The sequence below is a fragment of the Pundamilia nyererei genome, unplaced genomic scaffold (genome assembly GCF_000239375.1).
Source record: "Pundamilia nyererei isolate P.nyererei 1_Seehausen unplaced genomic scaffold, PunNye1.0 scaffold00223, whole genome shotgun sequence".
Lineage (NCBI taxonomy): Eukaryota > Metazoa > Chordata > Actinopteri > Cichliformes > Cichlidae > Pundamilia > Pundamilia nyererei.
Window position 1 is genome coordinate 199,726 of NW_005187624.1, and position 15,121 is coordinate 214,846.

General features: G+C 42.7%; 1 protein-coding gene across 5 annotated transcripts in view; it reads right to left on the minus strand.

Annotated features, from left to right (window-relative positions):
- Positions 1-5,702: 5,702 nt before the first annotated feature.
- Positions 5,703-15,121, minus strand: part of ankfn1b (ankyrin repeat and fibronectin type III domain containing 1b) — a 150,472-nt gene continuing 141,053 nt past the window's right edge. For 4 of the 5 annotated variants that reach the window (XM_005748465.1, XM_005748464.1, XM_013914767.1 and 1 more), the window contains 11 exons: positions 14,320-14,419; positions 13,662-13,794; positions 13,448-13,567; positions 13,134-13,349; positions 10,610-10,776; positions 10,332-10,482; positions 8,569-8,737; positions 8,267-8,433; positions 7,909-8,116; positions 7,048-7,772; positions 5,703-6,963 (listed from right to left, as the gene is read on the minus strand). In XM_005748465.1, the coding sequence (XP_005748522.1) occupies positions 6,655-6,963; positions 7,048-7,772; positions 7,909-8,116; positions 8,267-8,433; positions 8,569-8,737; positions 10,332-10,482; positions 10,610-10,776; positions 13,134-13,349; positions 13,448-13,567; positions 13,662-13,794; positions 14,320-14,419 (2,465 nt within the window). In that variant the 3' untranslated portion in view covers positions 5,703-6,654. The remainder of the gene's footprint in view (positions 6,964-7,047; positions 7,773-7,908; positions 8,117-8,266; positions 8,434-8,568; positions 8,738-10,331; positions 10,483-10,609; positions 10,777-13,133; positions 13,350-13,447; positions 13,568-13,661; positions 13,795-14,319; positions 14,420-15,121) is intronic. The other variant, XM_005748466.1, reaches the window with a different exon arrangement.

Genomic DNA, 15,121 nt, shown 5'->3' on the forward strand with positions numbered 1-15,121 from the left:
ATAGATAGATAGATAGATAGATAGATAGATAGATAGATAGATAGATAGATAGATAGATAGATAGATAGATAGATAGATAGATAGATAGATAGGTCAGGCAGACATGGGGAGCAGTCAGTGGTATGAATTCCTTTATCCTCCAGGCCTGTATACTTTTACCAAATGCGGCCCAGCATTATTGTGCACCAGGAGGAACCCAGGACCCACTGCACCATTATATAGGGGCTGACAATGGGTACAAGAATTTCAACCTGATACATAATGGCAGTCAGGTTGCAGTTGCCTGTAGGGGCCTGTGCATCCTCCATGGATATGCCTCACTGACCCAACAACAAACCCATTGTGAATGATGTTGCAGGACACATGATTCTCCACGGCTTCCCAAGACCCTTTCATGTTTGTCACATGCTCAGCGTGAACCTGTTCTCATCTGTAAAGGCACAGGTCCAGTGGACCTGCCAATTCTATGGCAAATGCCAATTAGGGTCCACAGTGCAAGGCAGTGAGCACAGGGCCCACTAGAGGATGTCGGGTGCTCAGGTACCCCTCATGAAATCTGTTTCTGATTGCTTGGTCAGAGGCATTCACACCAGTGGCAGAGATCATTTCGTAGCTCTGGCAGGGCTCATCCTGTTCCTTTTGCACGAAGGAGCAGATACTTGATGGGTTAAGGACCTACTTAAGGACCTTGATTTCTGACTCAACATTTGAGTGGCATTTGACAGACTTTAAGAACACATTAAATCCACCTTCCCAACATTTCTAGTTCCCATTATGTACCACTGCTCTGTCATACAATCCTTTGGTTCCTATTGGTTGTGGGGTAGACCCTTGGTGGATTGGTCCTCTTGCACAACTCTTGGTCGTTCAATCAAACTGGAAATTTGGAGCCCAAAACAGCAGGTGTTACTGTTCCTGTCTTGTGCTAGGGTGTAGTTGGCTCCCATCAGGAAATGCTATTGTTACAGGGGACATCTATTCTGAAATGCATCACTACTATAAAGCTTATGCTTGTAAATGGGTGTATGAAATTTGTGAGTCTTCTCTAGGGCAGCCGAATGAATTTTTCTTACAGTCTTTCTTCACAGAGAATACTTTTTTTCATAAAAGACATATCTGTCGCTGAATTTGTTTTAATTTAATTCAAAACGTGATGCTTGCGCTTGAATTTGGATTATATAATATATGAGTGTTCATCCATGGAGAGTTCACTCTGTTTGCCTTATATGGCCCTTCCCTCTCCACTTATAGGCTAAGATTCAGAGTGCAGCTGCCCACCATTCAGTTTTCATCAACTGGGTGGCAAAGAACGGTGAGGTCATTTCAATATAGCAACAAGAGCCCTCTATTTGTCACCCTCATTCATATCAGATGAATGAATGGCTTTTGGGAATGTATCATGCATGTGGCTGAAACTTCAAACTAAAAGAATAAGCCCCACAGAATCAGATCTACACACACTTGAAATACAAGCTTGCTTGGTCCTTCTAGCTAAAAATGTCAGTGACGCTGACAGAGTTTTCAGCTTTCACAAACTAGGAAAGTGTGGTGCAGTTCATTTGTAGAGTGGACAATCTGTGAAACAGGAAGTGTAAAAAGGTAATATCACATAAAAGAAGTTGTTATTGCTCAGTGGGACACACATGAAGGTCAGAGGCTTCCTACACTTGTGTGCGGCAATAACAAGAGAAGAAACCACAAAAACAACCGAGGCTTTCATTTTGTAATATTCATTTATTGTTCAATAAAAATAGATTTTAAAAAAGTGACGTGATGTCTCCTTCATGACTTTGCCTGATGCATCTGCCAACTCCTTGTAAACATGGTGCCTAACTCTTTTTTTTTTTTTTTGGACTGGAAAGGGAATTTTTTCTGAAAAGAAAGAAAGAAAAACAACAACCAGCCTGCTACTTCTCTGATCTTTGACCTCTGTTATGATAACCCGTCTTACATTTACTTTCACATTTAGGGCCGATACAGTACATTCATCCACACTGGTCTCGTTCGTCTATATACATAGTTCAGTTTCTGGCTGTGTGATTTGTTTTTGCAGATGGCCCTCGTAAAAACGGCTTTAAACAGTTCGAATAAAGAAGACATCTAGGCGCTAACACAAGAGTTCAAGCCATCAGTAAAACCAATTACAACTTATTAGAACAACAGTTTGTCTTAAGACATCTTTATACAGTAGTTACAAGTAAACAAAAGGAGTACGGAAAGTAAGTTGAGTCTGTAAACACTTTGAAAGACACCACTGTTGGCTCCCTCTGTGAAAGCTTCAATGGCATCTTGTGAACCTGGAATGCTACAGTAACTGAGGCCAGGTCCACCAACTTCATCAAACTCTCCTCCTTTGGACCTTTCTGGTGCTACATTTGAAAATTCTGCAGGTCACTGTGACGGTAAGACGTTGCTGAGCTCGGCTGACATTTTAGAAGAGGAAACCTATTTATCATAGGCTGAAAATAGCTGAGAGGGGGGAAAAACTTCCTGTTAGAATGAGATACTGTAAACTATGCACAGACTGCTGTGTTTCAAGTGTTTCAGTAGTTTATCTAAAAAAAGAAAGAAAGTGTAGATTGGTAAGAGGCCCAATTCATTAAGAATGAATAGGGGTTAATAAGAAAAATACAAGTCTCCATGAGAATTGCCTTTGCTGAGACAATTTATGTGTCGTGGGGAATTTCTCGATGGAGCTTTATGTATAGCAAGATTGCTAGCATTATTGCTGGTAGCATCTCCGAGTTACAACAAATGGAATTATAATTTTTAAAAAAAGAAGAAGAGATGGTGTTTTGTACCTGTATGGGATTCTCAAAGTCCCAAACGCTTTCTACAGGAAATAAGGCTGAAATTGTAATGTATAATTTAGAATGAAGAAATCTCCATTCTGGCTTTTAAGTTCTGATTGATAAGAAGTTTGAAGGAATATTTTTGATGTTATATTTTGGAGGTAGAGTAGATTTAAGAACATTATGTAACATTTGCCGAGGATAGGCAACAGTGACCTCTGTGGCCACAAGTGGTAATTACAGTCAAAGCAACAATATACAAATTCCCATACTTGAACTGCTTCTTTGGTGCAGTTTACCAACATACAGCAGAAGCCAGTATTAGAAGTTATACAGTAAGCTGAGTGAAGCAGATGATTTTTTTAATTTAACTGAGATGTGAAAAGTTTCTGATGTGGGCATCTTCAAAAACCAGTGAGTCAACAGCTTTGCTATGTGCACGAGTATAAGTCATAACAAGCCAGCCATTACTTTTTAACTGCAAGACCGAGAGCAAGAATGTGCGCTTGGCATCAGTTGTTTTATTTAACTGAGCGCTTTGCCAAACCCAAATTTACTTTTGATGTCAAAGTTGTCTTATGTGCAGCGTGATTCAGTCACACTAGAGTAAAAATAGGATGGTAACCTCCTTGTAAATAAAAAAAAAATCAGTGGCTACCGAGTGATTGTGCTGATTGTTTTCTTTTTTTTTGTTTTTGTTTGCAGTGACAATGCTTGATTGCAGGCTAGGTTGCACACCTGGTCACCTGGTGGAGGCAACTTGTCTCCAAACAGTTGGTGTCTGACTCAGACTCACTGCAGTCACTCTCATACAGATTGTCAAAGGTTTGCAACTAGCTGGCATGTAATTTATAAACAAAGACAGACCATCAATGCGTTGTCATCAATGCGAGTCAGTCAGTGAGTGCAATTTGCCTGTGACGCGTCACCAAGCACGTGTGTCATTTTGTAGTTGAATTGCCAACCAGCATCAACAACATTATTGTTTGTGAAGGAATCTGATTTTTTCTTTTTGTCTATGAGATTCTGGCTGAACTCTGAATGGAAGTAGCTGATGTTAATTTCTGTTTAATTAGAATTTTTGTGCATCTACATGTAACAGATATGCGAATTTTGTCAATTTATCACAGTAAATCACTGTGTTGTTACTAATAGATTCCGTATAGATTCCTAATGACTTTATCTTATTGCAATTTTACATCTTTGACATCATCAAAGATGGCGACTGACTCCAAGTGGTTGCAGACCTGGGCCTGATCTCAATATTGTAGCATTAGTCTATGACTCCATGATGTGACTACCAAGCTACCTTGTGTTGGCTAGCTGAAGACCCAATTGGTGTTGCGTGATGTAGTCCCACAAAGTGTTACGCAAATTTTGTGGGAGATTGTACCTGATCAACCAGAATTACAGTGCAAGAACAGATGGGAATACCACTATACGCTTGAATTAAGTTGAGAGCAGCTGTTCAATGCAGAATTCATGGTCCCGTGTCTGTATCCATTTGCGTAGGTATTTGGCTACGCAGAGTGAAGAATTTTGGGCATGCAGCTTATGCAGTCCACCAGAGTGTGCTATCCTCTAAAACCCAACAGTGTACAGCCCAATGGGGATATAGAGTGAATACTGAGCAGCTGAAAAGTGGGCACTCTATTTCATTTCAGCTCTTCATAGGTTATAGTGTCAGTCTTACCCAAAACTGGCTGGTGTACCAAGCTGATGGAGTAGTCTTATAGACAGCATAAAAGATGGAGGTAGTTTCCGGTATTAAAACTAAGATAAAGTCCTTTAAACCTTCATTCTTTCTAACTGCCACCAGGGGGTGTTACCTGTGGTTGCAAAAAGACTTCTGGTCCCAAAGAGGAGTCTGGGACAACTCTCTGACTTGACTTGACCTCTGTAAACACTTTCCAGCTGACTTTATGGTCTCAGTCACTGATTTTGGTTAGAGTTCATTTTGTAAATCTTGGTGGTACGGTGTTTCAGAAATGAATATACCCAGACTTTTTATTGACGAGTGCTTAGCAGTCACCAATCACACCTGGTGGCAGACCCATGGCAATGGTGGCAGGAGACAAAACTCGTCGGAACATCGGTGACGCGATCTCCAGCTCCTGCAGTCTGCATGGAGAAGCATTTTTGGGCAAAATACTGAACTCCAAGTTTCCCTCGATTAATACATCAGAGTGTGAGCGTGCATGTGAATTTTAGTGCTTAGGCACTGAATAATAGTACTGTATAAATGTGTGTGTTACTGGGTGAATGATTTAATAAAAAGTATAGTAAGTAAAGTAAAAAAGTGCTCAATTTGAGTAAAGTGGTCTTTGAGGTTAAAATGTGATGTTATGGTAGCTGTTTCCATCTTTTATACTGTCTATGAGTAGTCCGTGGACCAGGTGTTCCACAGATTTTTGACACTGCCCCCTGGTGACAGGAAACAGCAACAACATGCAGATGGTGGTCTGATAAACTGTGTGTAGGACCAACACATAACCTTAAAGCCTCCTATTAATACAAATACGAATGGCTCGATCAGTTGGCCACGAGTCTCGCTTTGTAGAAATGTAAAAAAAAAACAAACGAGTCCCTTTGCTGGAGTCGTTTCATGTGTTTAAAGCAGAGTCAGACATGGTTTGGGATATACTGTGTAGTGTGCATCTTACAAATGCTGGGCCTCTTAACAACCCTTTGGGATAACTTGTTCTAGACTGAAGTGCACCGTTTTCTGTTGCATCTGGGAACACCACTGAATCAAACACAACAAAACACTGAACTAGTTAACTCTGAGCACAGCATGACTACAGTACTTGAAATGTACTCGGCACAAATCTGGAAGGTTTGCATGCTTTTTTTTCTCCATCAATTAGAATAACAAAAAAAAAAGGAGAGAGTAAAAAGTATTGCTTGTTTTTTCTCTGTTTTGAAAACCCAAATCAGCTGGTTTTATTTTGTGTTTCTCCACAAGATGATCATATCGGTTAGCTACACTGTGACTAAGTCTACTACACAGCAGACTTGTTGCTGCAAAAGGGAGAAAAGGAGCACCAGAGTTAGTGCTGGGGTTTATGTGATGTAACCTCCACCCTCCTTCCTATTCACTCTTTTTTTCCCCTCACTCTCACTCTCTATCATGCTCTCAATTCCTTGGCTGCTTGCTGCTAGACAGTACAGTGGCCAAGAGCAGTTGAGTGACAAGTTGACGGGCCAAATCGTCGGGTCCATTGCATCCCCGAGCAGAGACGCCAGCCACCTCTGTACTTCTCCCCTTCCTTCCTGCCTCCTGGGCTAAGTCCAGAGCCCACATCCTGGGAACATGGGGCCGGACGGCTGGAGCCGACAGCACAATAAGAGGGTTCATAGGAAAAGCCGTGTCCGCGTGTGGCTGGGAGGCGCTGATGCTGCCCATGTCATTTTGGCAGCTCGCACGGCTCTATCTGCTGGCCTCAATCACGCCAAAAGTCAAAGAGACGCTCCATTAATCTCGCTCAGCATCACAATCTTTTACCCAATGACTTCTGACAGCACAAAAAAAATAGTTTCTCTTTGTTCTACTGTTATTGTTCATTTGGTGTCCATATGAGGGTCTCTGATGTTCATCAACAAAAAAAGAAAGGTTCTACGTATGGGAGAACAGATTTCATGGAAACAGATTCTCGGAGTAGCATGTCAGATAACCAGAACACAGCAGAAAATATGACAACATGATATAGCTGCAGCCGAAGACAGTATCAACACAGTGAGAGGGAAAAAATTGTAGAGTTTAGGAGCCTGCAGACAGCGTGACAGTTCAGTACGTTTATCAAAACAGAATCTCGGCACGGGGTGAACTCTTAAGATTTGCCCCTCTCACTTCTGGGAAGTATCACACTGTGGTGGCCCGGCTGTGTTTGAGGGCTAGTGGCGAATACTCCTTAATACGAACACACAGTTTGCCCCTCAGCCAGGGGTTTTGAAGCTCCAGGGGACAGAAGTCGTCCTGTAACCACTTCTCTCTGTCGTCCACAACCAGCACGAGGCCGAAGTGCTTCAGCTGTTCAGGACTGTAGTAAACACACTGCTCCTGTTCGTCACCGTTTTCACTGCTTCCCATCATGCGCCGGGACACGACGTTCATCTCCTGCACCACCAGCTGGACCATCTCCCGTGCGGATGTGCCTGGAGTTACACAAAGCTGAAATGTAGGAGGAGATATTAGCGTTTGCCAAAACAAACACAAGGCGCTCTGAGTGAAAATCCCTGGAAAATGAATCAATACCTTGACGCTGGTCTCCTTTGGCAGACCTGTGCGGTACTGCGGGTAGACTCTGAGTGTGGCATGACAGCCTTTCCTGAGAGCAGCAGGTGATGGTGAGGCGAGTCTCTGAGTGCCGCTGTCTTCTGATAATGTGCGTGCCGGCGGAAGCCGTGACAGGCAGCGCTCAGCGGAACAGCAGCGGTCTACTGATGAGGGCCGGTGCCATCTTCGCTGCGGTGAGGTGGAAGGTGAAGGGCAAGTAGTGTGGTAGGAGTAAGGCTGCTGGTGGGCGGAAGGGAACTCCAGACTGCTGGTCCTCACGCAGAAGGCCTGCCTCTTCTCTGTGATGTGCAAAAGCTCAATCTGCCTGCTGGGCAAGATGAAGTCACTGTCAAACAGCTCCGGAGCCCCCCTTCGCCTTTCTCCTCCACATCGAAAGCCTCCACCTCCTCCACACCTCTCTCCTTCCCTCCCGTGCTGCGGCTCTGATGCTTGGAGGACGTCTGGTGTGGAATCCCGCAGAGCTCCCCCTCCACGTCCACCCCCGCTGAGATGCATTCCTCCTCCTGAGCCGCCCCCGTCGATGCGCAGGAAACCACGGGGCTCCAGGGGCGCAGAGGACGAGAGAGGTGAAGGGGGCAACAGGTCCAGCTCTCGGGGGCTCTGGGCACGACTGGAGTCATAGTCACTGTCGGTAGTGAGGAAAACTTCAGAGGAGCCTTCCTCATCTGAGAGTCCAGCAAAATCTAAAGGGTGCAAGAAAAGAAAGAAATTTATAAATGAGTACAATAATTCCACAATATCAAATTTTCTGGTATAAAAAAAATTGCTCATGTACAAAAAATATCTTTTGGAACCACACGAATCAGACGTCTTTCTGACCTGAGTGCTTACGGCATCGTTCGGGTGAAGGCATAGGAGAGGGCATGAAGTCTGGCTGAGATGAGGTAGAGGGAGGCTTGTCAGGCATCACCTCTTTAGAGAAGTCAATTATCCAGCTTACAGAGATGCCTCCTGTCGGCTGCTTGTAGCGGGCGTATTGCAAGGCATCCATAATCCATCTCACATCCCGCCACACCTCCTCCATTTGCTTTGGGAAAGTTATTAAGATCATAAGTTACAGTGACGTCTAATACTGTGCTACTCTGGGATTGTCCATCATAATGGGATATTTACACCTAGACTATGCTACAGGCTCGGATAAATCACAAATAGCTGACATGCTGACAGTATGTCATACCTGCATGTGTTCCTGAACTTGTTGGTGTTTCTTCTTGGCAACGAGGAGCTCAGCTTCAGAGAAGGCCTCCCGTAGTGCCTGCTGAGACATGAGGGACTCCAGCTCCAGCAAGGCAGACACCCTGCAGTACTGGCCGATGAAACTGGGGCAATAGGCATTAAAGTGCACTGAGGAAGAAAAGAAATCCAATAAGACCCAAAAGCAGAAATATAAAATCTTCTGAAATAGAGAAACACATATAGTAACAGCAGTTTTTCAAATATTTCTTTTATATAATACTGCATAAAATTTTATAAACTAACCCAATTCAAAGATCTGCAGCGGCAGTGTGAGGAAGCCGGAGCGCGGGGAGTATGGATTATTCTGACCGGGAGCCGTGCAGACTTCATCTGAAGGTGGCAGGAGGAGGAGGAAACACACTTTCTCCCCAAACTCCAACACTTCCTGGCTGTAGATACGGAAGTCCTGTGCCTAAACACAAAGAGACAGGTGATCTCTGTGGGTCTCTGGCTCCACAGGTATCGATGTACGCTTAGTTGAAGTCCTTTAGGACTGTAAAAATGTGACATAATACAGATATTTATATTTAAATCTTAAGCTTTCATTTGAATATATATGCAGTGTTGTTTGTGTACAAGAACTTTGTGGCAGAGGAATTGTTTTCAGGTTGTTTGACATCCTGTCTGTGAACATTAAGTCTCACGGACAGAAAATTAAATTTGGCAAAATGTTCAATGCAGTTCGGCTCTATTTACATAACAGTTGCCTTAAGTGCTTAATATTGTAAAGTAAACCATATGATATTACAGAGAAACCCAACAATCATAGGACCCCATATGAGCAAGCATTTTGGCGACAGTGGGAAAGAAAAACTCCCTTTTAGCAAGAAGAAACCTCCGGCAGAACCACGTTCAGGGATAGCTATCTGCCACAACCCGTTGGGGGTAAACACTTTGTTGTGTTGGTTCTGGAGGTCAATATTCAAGGTCGCTGTACCCTCATCCAATTAGATTCTCTCTGTATCTTAAAGAAATCCTACAACTGGGAGGTTGTAATAATTGGTTGATATTCTAAGAGTCATTTCTACTTTCCTTTGATAAACACAGTAAAGATCAGGTAATTGAGCCCAAGTTTATTAAGATTTACAGAGTATGGATCATAGAGTGCTATTTCAATCAATTTTATACGTTTCAGTATTTTAATAGCAGAATTAGGAACCAATAAAAAACCTTGTATAACAAAAAGCGACCTCATTGGGGGTTACCTTATCACACTCTTACACTTACACTTTAGACTGATTTACAAAGATTTCCCTACATGAGTGATTCATACCTTTAAGTCTCCAGTTCTTCATTCTTATAACAGTTAAATAACAGACTTTGAGCAATAGTCCTTCAAGCTTCCTGAAGGTCTTTCAAACATTTTTTGGACATTGGCTGCTTTTTCACTCATTTTTAGTCCTGACCATTTTCAGAGGAATTTTGTTTTGTTTGTTAAGCCACTTAACACTGACTTGTGGATCATTCAAGCATTAAAAAAAAACAACAAAAGAAAAGGAAAAAACAATGATGTGTCGGGTGATGTGTGGGGTCATCTTGACAGAATGGAACAAAAAGTAGCCAAAATGCAAAGAAGAGCTTTGAGTGTCATTCAATGTTCCATTTTTCTAGCAAAATACAAAGAAATAGGAGGCGGCTCAAGATTGTGACAGTGTGTATGTATCAACACAGTGCATATTTATCTTCATAGTCATGTAACTTTTAATAGCAGTGAAGTTTATGGTGCTGGCTCTCCTCCATTTGAACAGTTGGTGGGAAAAGTCAAATGGACAATGACTGCCATTGTGCAGGAATTCAAACCATGTTCTTTTAGAGAAATCATGTAGAATTAGTGGTCTAACCAGCGCTGCCTCAATTTCCACTGGAGTCATTTTAAAGAGCTTTGTGCTTCTGCTGCTGCCTGACTCGCTGTATGCTTCCCCAGGTTCTACGCATCAGTCAAAATCACTTTTACTAAACAAATTGTGGACTCACTCACTAAATAGATACAGTTGTCTTGTTCTGACCTGATTGCCAGGAATGTTGATGTGAGCTATCAGGTCCTTGATGGCATTACGCAGGTCCTGTAGGAGGCGATGGGGAGCACTCTGTACATCATGGTCCATTTCCAGTGACTCCTCCAGAGAGCTGAGGGCCTGAAGCCACTGCCACTCCTCTCTGGAATATCACAGAAACAACTCCTTTATTGTTTTGCTAGTTTAGTTTAGTTCTTGCTTTTGAAATTTATCAGCCTAACCAGCAGGACTGCAATTCAATTACACATTAGGTAATGCGTGATCCCAACCTGGACACATTGCTGTTGTCTCGAATTTTGGTATGACAGAGCACGTTGGGGAGTTTCTGGGGCACCAGTGCTCTTATCTGCTCCACCGATGTACACAACTTCAGGTAGCCCAGATATAAGCCTGGAGACAAAAGCTTCCTGCTACGCCTGTGGTACGCCAGCTTCTCCTAGAAACAGCAGACAGGGTGTCCCTTAAGACTTTTCATTGCATTTGAATACCACTAAAACAAACATACACAAGATGGAAATACAGAGTAAATTTAAGACGTAATGCAGTCTGCATGTCTTTTATTAAAAGAAACTAGACTAAGGGGCGTATTCGTGATAGCCTTGTGGGCAAGGTAGCCCAAATGCTCACTGTTTTGGGAATCCTTCCACATCTTCAGCTGGTATTTCAATGTAACTGGCATAACATCCTTCAGCCGTATACCTCGCCTGAGTGGGCCATCTAAGACAAAGTTAGCTGGCAAGCTCTGACCAGCCACATCCTTCTTGAGCTCCATTCTCCTCAATGGTTCTCCTCAGTTCTTTAATGGGAAATGAGGTAATGGCCTCATCAACCAGAGCTTAGCACTTGACTTCCTTCCTCATGACAAGCTGATAGCAATCATTATCAAGCCATTTGCCATTAAATGTGTATCTTCTAACTTCTGTCAACTAGCATTGACTAGAACTGGCCAGTCTTTACTTGACCTCCCTGCTGGGAATATGCATCAGTGAGTTTTGTATTTTAGTACATTTTTAGACATAGTCTGCCACAATTAAGGTACCAAATGTATTTAATCAGTCCAGTGTTACTGTTAGCTGTTTACAAACTCAAATGGTCGGCCAAACTACGTATAAGCTGTGGTTTTGTTTTTAGAGCAAAAAAGAACCAGGCACATGTTATGGCTAAATACCATTTTTACCTTCAGTGTCTGGTGTCCACTTATGTTCACTGACAGTGCTAGGATAAATCATCATCAGTTCATCTCTGTGATTTGGTGCTCTGCAACTGGAAAAAAACCTCTACCAGACTCTGGACTGTTCCTGTTCCAAAAGTAGCATGGCCGTAACACTGTTGTCACACTGCATGACCTAAAGGTATGCAGGGGTAAAAATAGCAGCATTGTATGGTGGAATTTCCACCCAAACTGAACTAAAACTGTGGAATTCAGTACCTTTTTCTTTATAGAAGTAATTTTTAACTCTATGAAAGTAAGTGTTGAACGGGGTGAATTACATGATGGCTGTGCTTTTAATTTTTTCTCCGTAAGCATCCTCTCAATCAGTAGTCCTGTTTTTATGTTTCGCTGTTCAGTTAGTCTTGGATGCTTTTCATGTTGTTCCAGCGTGTTTAAAGTGGAAGTCAGTCCTGCAGAATAGCCCATCAGCACATTTTTTCGCATTTCATCATATAATTTGTTCATAACTGGCCACAAAACAAATATTTCAGTAAGCTGTGGTTTTGCCAAAGGGAATCTTCGCTATTGTTTTGGAACCACAGGACAAAACCAGTGTGCTTTAGAGGCCAAACAGCCTTGCAACAATGGCATCAGGTTTACTAGGTTATATAGACAAAATCAACTTGTGGTTTACTTCCAGATTGTTTTTTGGTTGTTTTTTTTTGCTGAACTAAACATCCACACTGAATTAGTTATATAACACTAAATAACAACAGTTACACGGTTAGATCATCATCGTCTCCAACATGCTGAAAGTTTAAACTGCTACTTGCTGAATAAGCGGCTTTAAAACGTGAAGCGACTTCAAGATGGTTACGTTTACATGTTGAGCTGTCACAGATTGACCTGACGTTTGGCATTTTAATTAATCTGATGACAAGTCTGCTCAGTATGCTGAATGGCCTAATAATGACAGTGACAAATGGAAGAGCAGAGTCACGGTGATTAATGTTTGTCTAAATAAAGGGTGTCTGCACAAACAGAACTTGTAATTGGAAGCAGATTTCAATTTAAAGTCCTATTGTTCCTGCCTCGGTGCCTCATGTCTGTCAGGCTGTGTTTGGTTTTCTGTGAATGAGAGCCTCAGCGATTCCACTAAATACATGTTTCGGGGCATTTTGTTGTCGACAAAGCCCTTTATTCGACGTGCTTTGATCTGGCCACATCCTCGGGTAACATAAACGCAACATAAACTGCTGTGGAAGCGTTCTTTGACCAAAACAAAAACAAAAAATAGCCCAATGTACAAAACTGAGGTAACTCCTAATCACTGCCAGCCCACTTCTCTACAATATGGGAGCCAATCAGCTTGTTTTGAAGAGAGTGGATATCTGGACAACACATAACTGACATGAGAGGTAAGATTGTGTAAAATTTCATCTTGTATGTCCCGATTCTGCACATTCACATGCAGATACTGTCTACAAAGATGCCTTTTGTCATGGTCCCATGGTTTTGTGTTATTTCTGAGTTTTGGTTTCTGTTTGAAAACCGCTTGTTGATTTTTTTTTTTATATTTCTGTGTGAGCCAATTACATGTTACAATTACACAGTAATATCTTAAGACCTGCCGGACTCACATGAAGTGTGATGAGGAGCATGTCCAGCGCAGTGGGCTCTTCGGGGGATGATATAGATTTTCGTTGGAGCTGCAGTTTACAAAGCTGCGTCCAGCGTACCCCGTCAAGGTTGGGAGACGCATTCATGTCCTTCAGCAGCACCAACAGGGCGTTACCATGCTTGTCTTTGATCGGCTCAAAATATACCTGACCAAGATCCTGGGTTCCCAGTGCTCCCTGATAAAAAAAACATCAGATAATATTTCCTAAAATGTTTTACACTGAGCTCATATGATCACAGCCGCCATAATTTACTCATAAAACTATTAGACTACCTGTAGATGGGAGACGGCCTGCAGCATCTTGAGGCGAGTCTGCAGAGTGCATGAGCACGACGTCTGGGAAGGACCGAGGCACTGCTGCAGCCACGAAATTTCCTCCCATAGATAGGACACCTGTTGCGGGATAGGAATCATAATAAGGGGCATTGTAATCATTTGTGCAAATGCATAGATATGTGACTGTCAAGTTAAACTGTGGTCCATGCACCTTAGTAAACCATAGAAAGTCCTGCATCAGTGAGCTTGAATACGAATCTTCAATCTCCACAATAGGAATCTGCTCCTCTGGAGTCACCAACACGTTGTCATCTCTGTAGAATATGGACGCCAGATAGAGACCTCTGGAAGGAAACGCAGAAAAAAATGTGTGTATGAGTATTTAATACAGCTCTGAATGTTTAAATGTCAAAAAACACTAGAATCAGTACTTTGCTGTTTTATGTAAATGTACATCGTAAAAAGGTATCTTCCACAGCGTGTCTTTTATCCTGTCTTCCTCCCCTCAACCCTATAAACGGTCACAGCAGACGGCCGCCCCTCCCTGAGCCTGGTTCTGCCGGAGGTTTCTTCCTGTTAAAAGGGGGTTTTCCTTACCCCTGTCAAGTGCTTGCTCATAGTAGGTAGTTTGATTGTTGGGATTTTCTCTCTATTACTCTAGGGTGTTTACCTTGCAGTATAAAGGACCTTGAGGTGACTGTTGCGGTGATTTGGTGATATATAAATAAACCTGAACTAAAAATCTGGCGGGAGAGTGTAAAAATAAAATGACAAATTACACACCAGATTTGTTAAACATATAGTTAAAAGCCTAGGACATGGAGTGCTCTAATTTTTACGCCACGGTTCAAGGATAAACTCTCTTCTACCTTTTCAAACTTTTGACAAATTTGTTGGTGGGCTGGAAAAGGTGCCGCAGGCTCTTGGACACTGAGTGCTTCCTGCTTTGTGGTGGAGCTTTGCATTGCTCTGTGTGAAAAAACACAGGAAAAAAACAGAAAGGATTAAGCTAATTCCATAGCAACAACAGAGTCAGATTACCTGAATAACTATTCCAATGCCCTTGATGCTTAAAATCACAAATAGCATACCAGACACAATAGAGCCGTGACTCTGACTGGTTTTCTCTCTAAACTGGTGTCTACTCCTGTCCTAACTAAGCCCAGTGGCAGGCTGTTACCAGAGTTACCTAACTGACAACAAACCTGACACATCCAACATCGCGGTCAGAGTGGAATATTTCTTGACATGCTCTCCAGTGGTGCGGTACCATTTGACAGTCAAGCTGGCTGCCAGCAGCAGAGTATGGGCCTAAAGGGAACTGCTTACTCTCAGGTCCCAGAGGAGCTGTGTGTACACGTGTGTGTGTCTGTGTGTGTTTACCTGTACACGCTATAGCTGCTGGAGCATGGCAAGCCTCGAGCAACAGCCATACGCGCAGAGTCAAGGAGCTGTCGTAATTTGTGTGTGTGTACGTCTGTATGTGTCTTAAGCCTTCGCCGCTCACCTACAGGGGAGGTCAGTCAAGTCTGTGGGGACGTGTTTATTTTTAGTGGACCAGGAGGGGGTTGGAGGCCAGAGCGAGAGAGGTGAATGCATATCTATATGTGTGCATTTGTAAGGGTGCTTGTTGGTGAGATAACGCACCTCCCCACTCATTAGAAACCATGA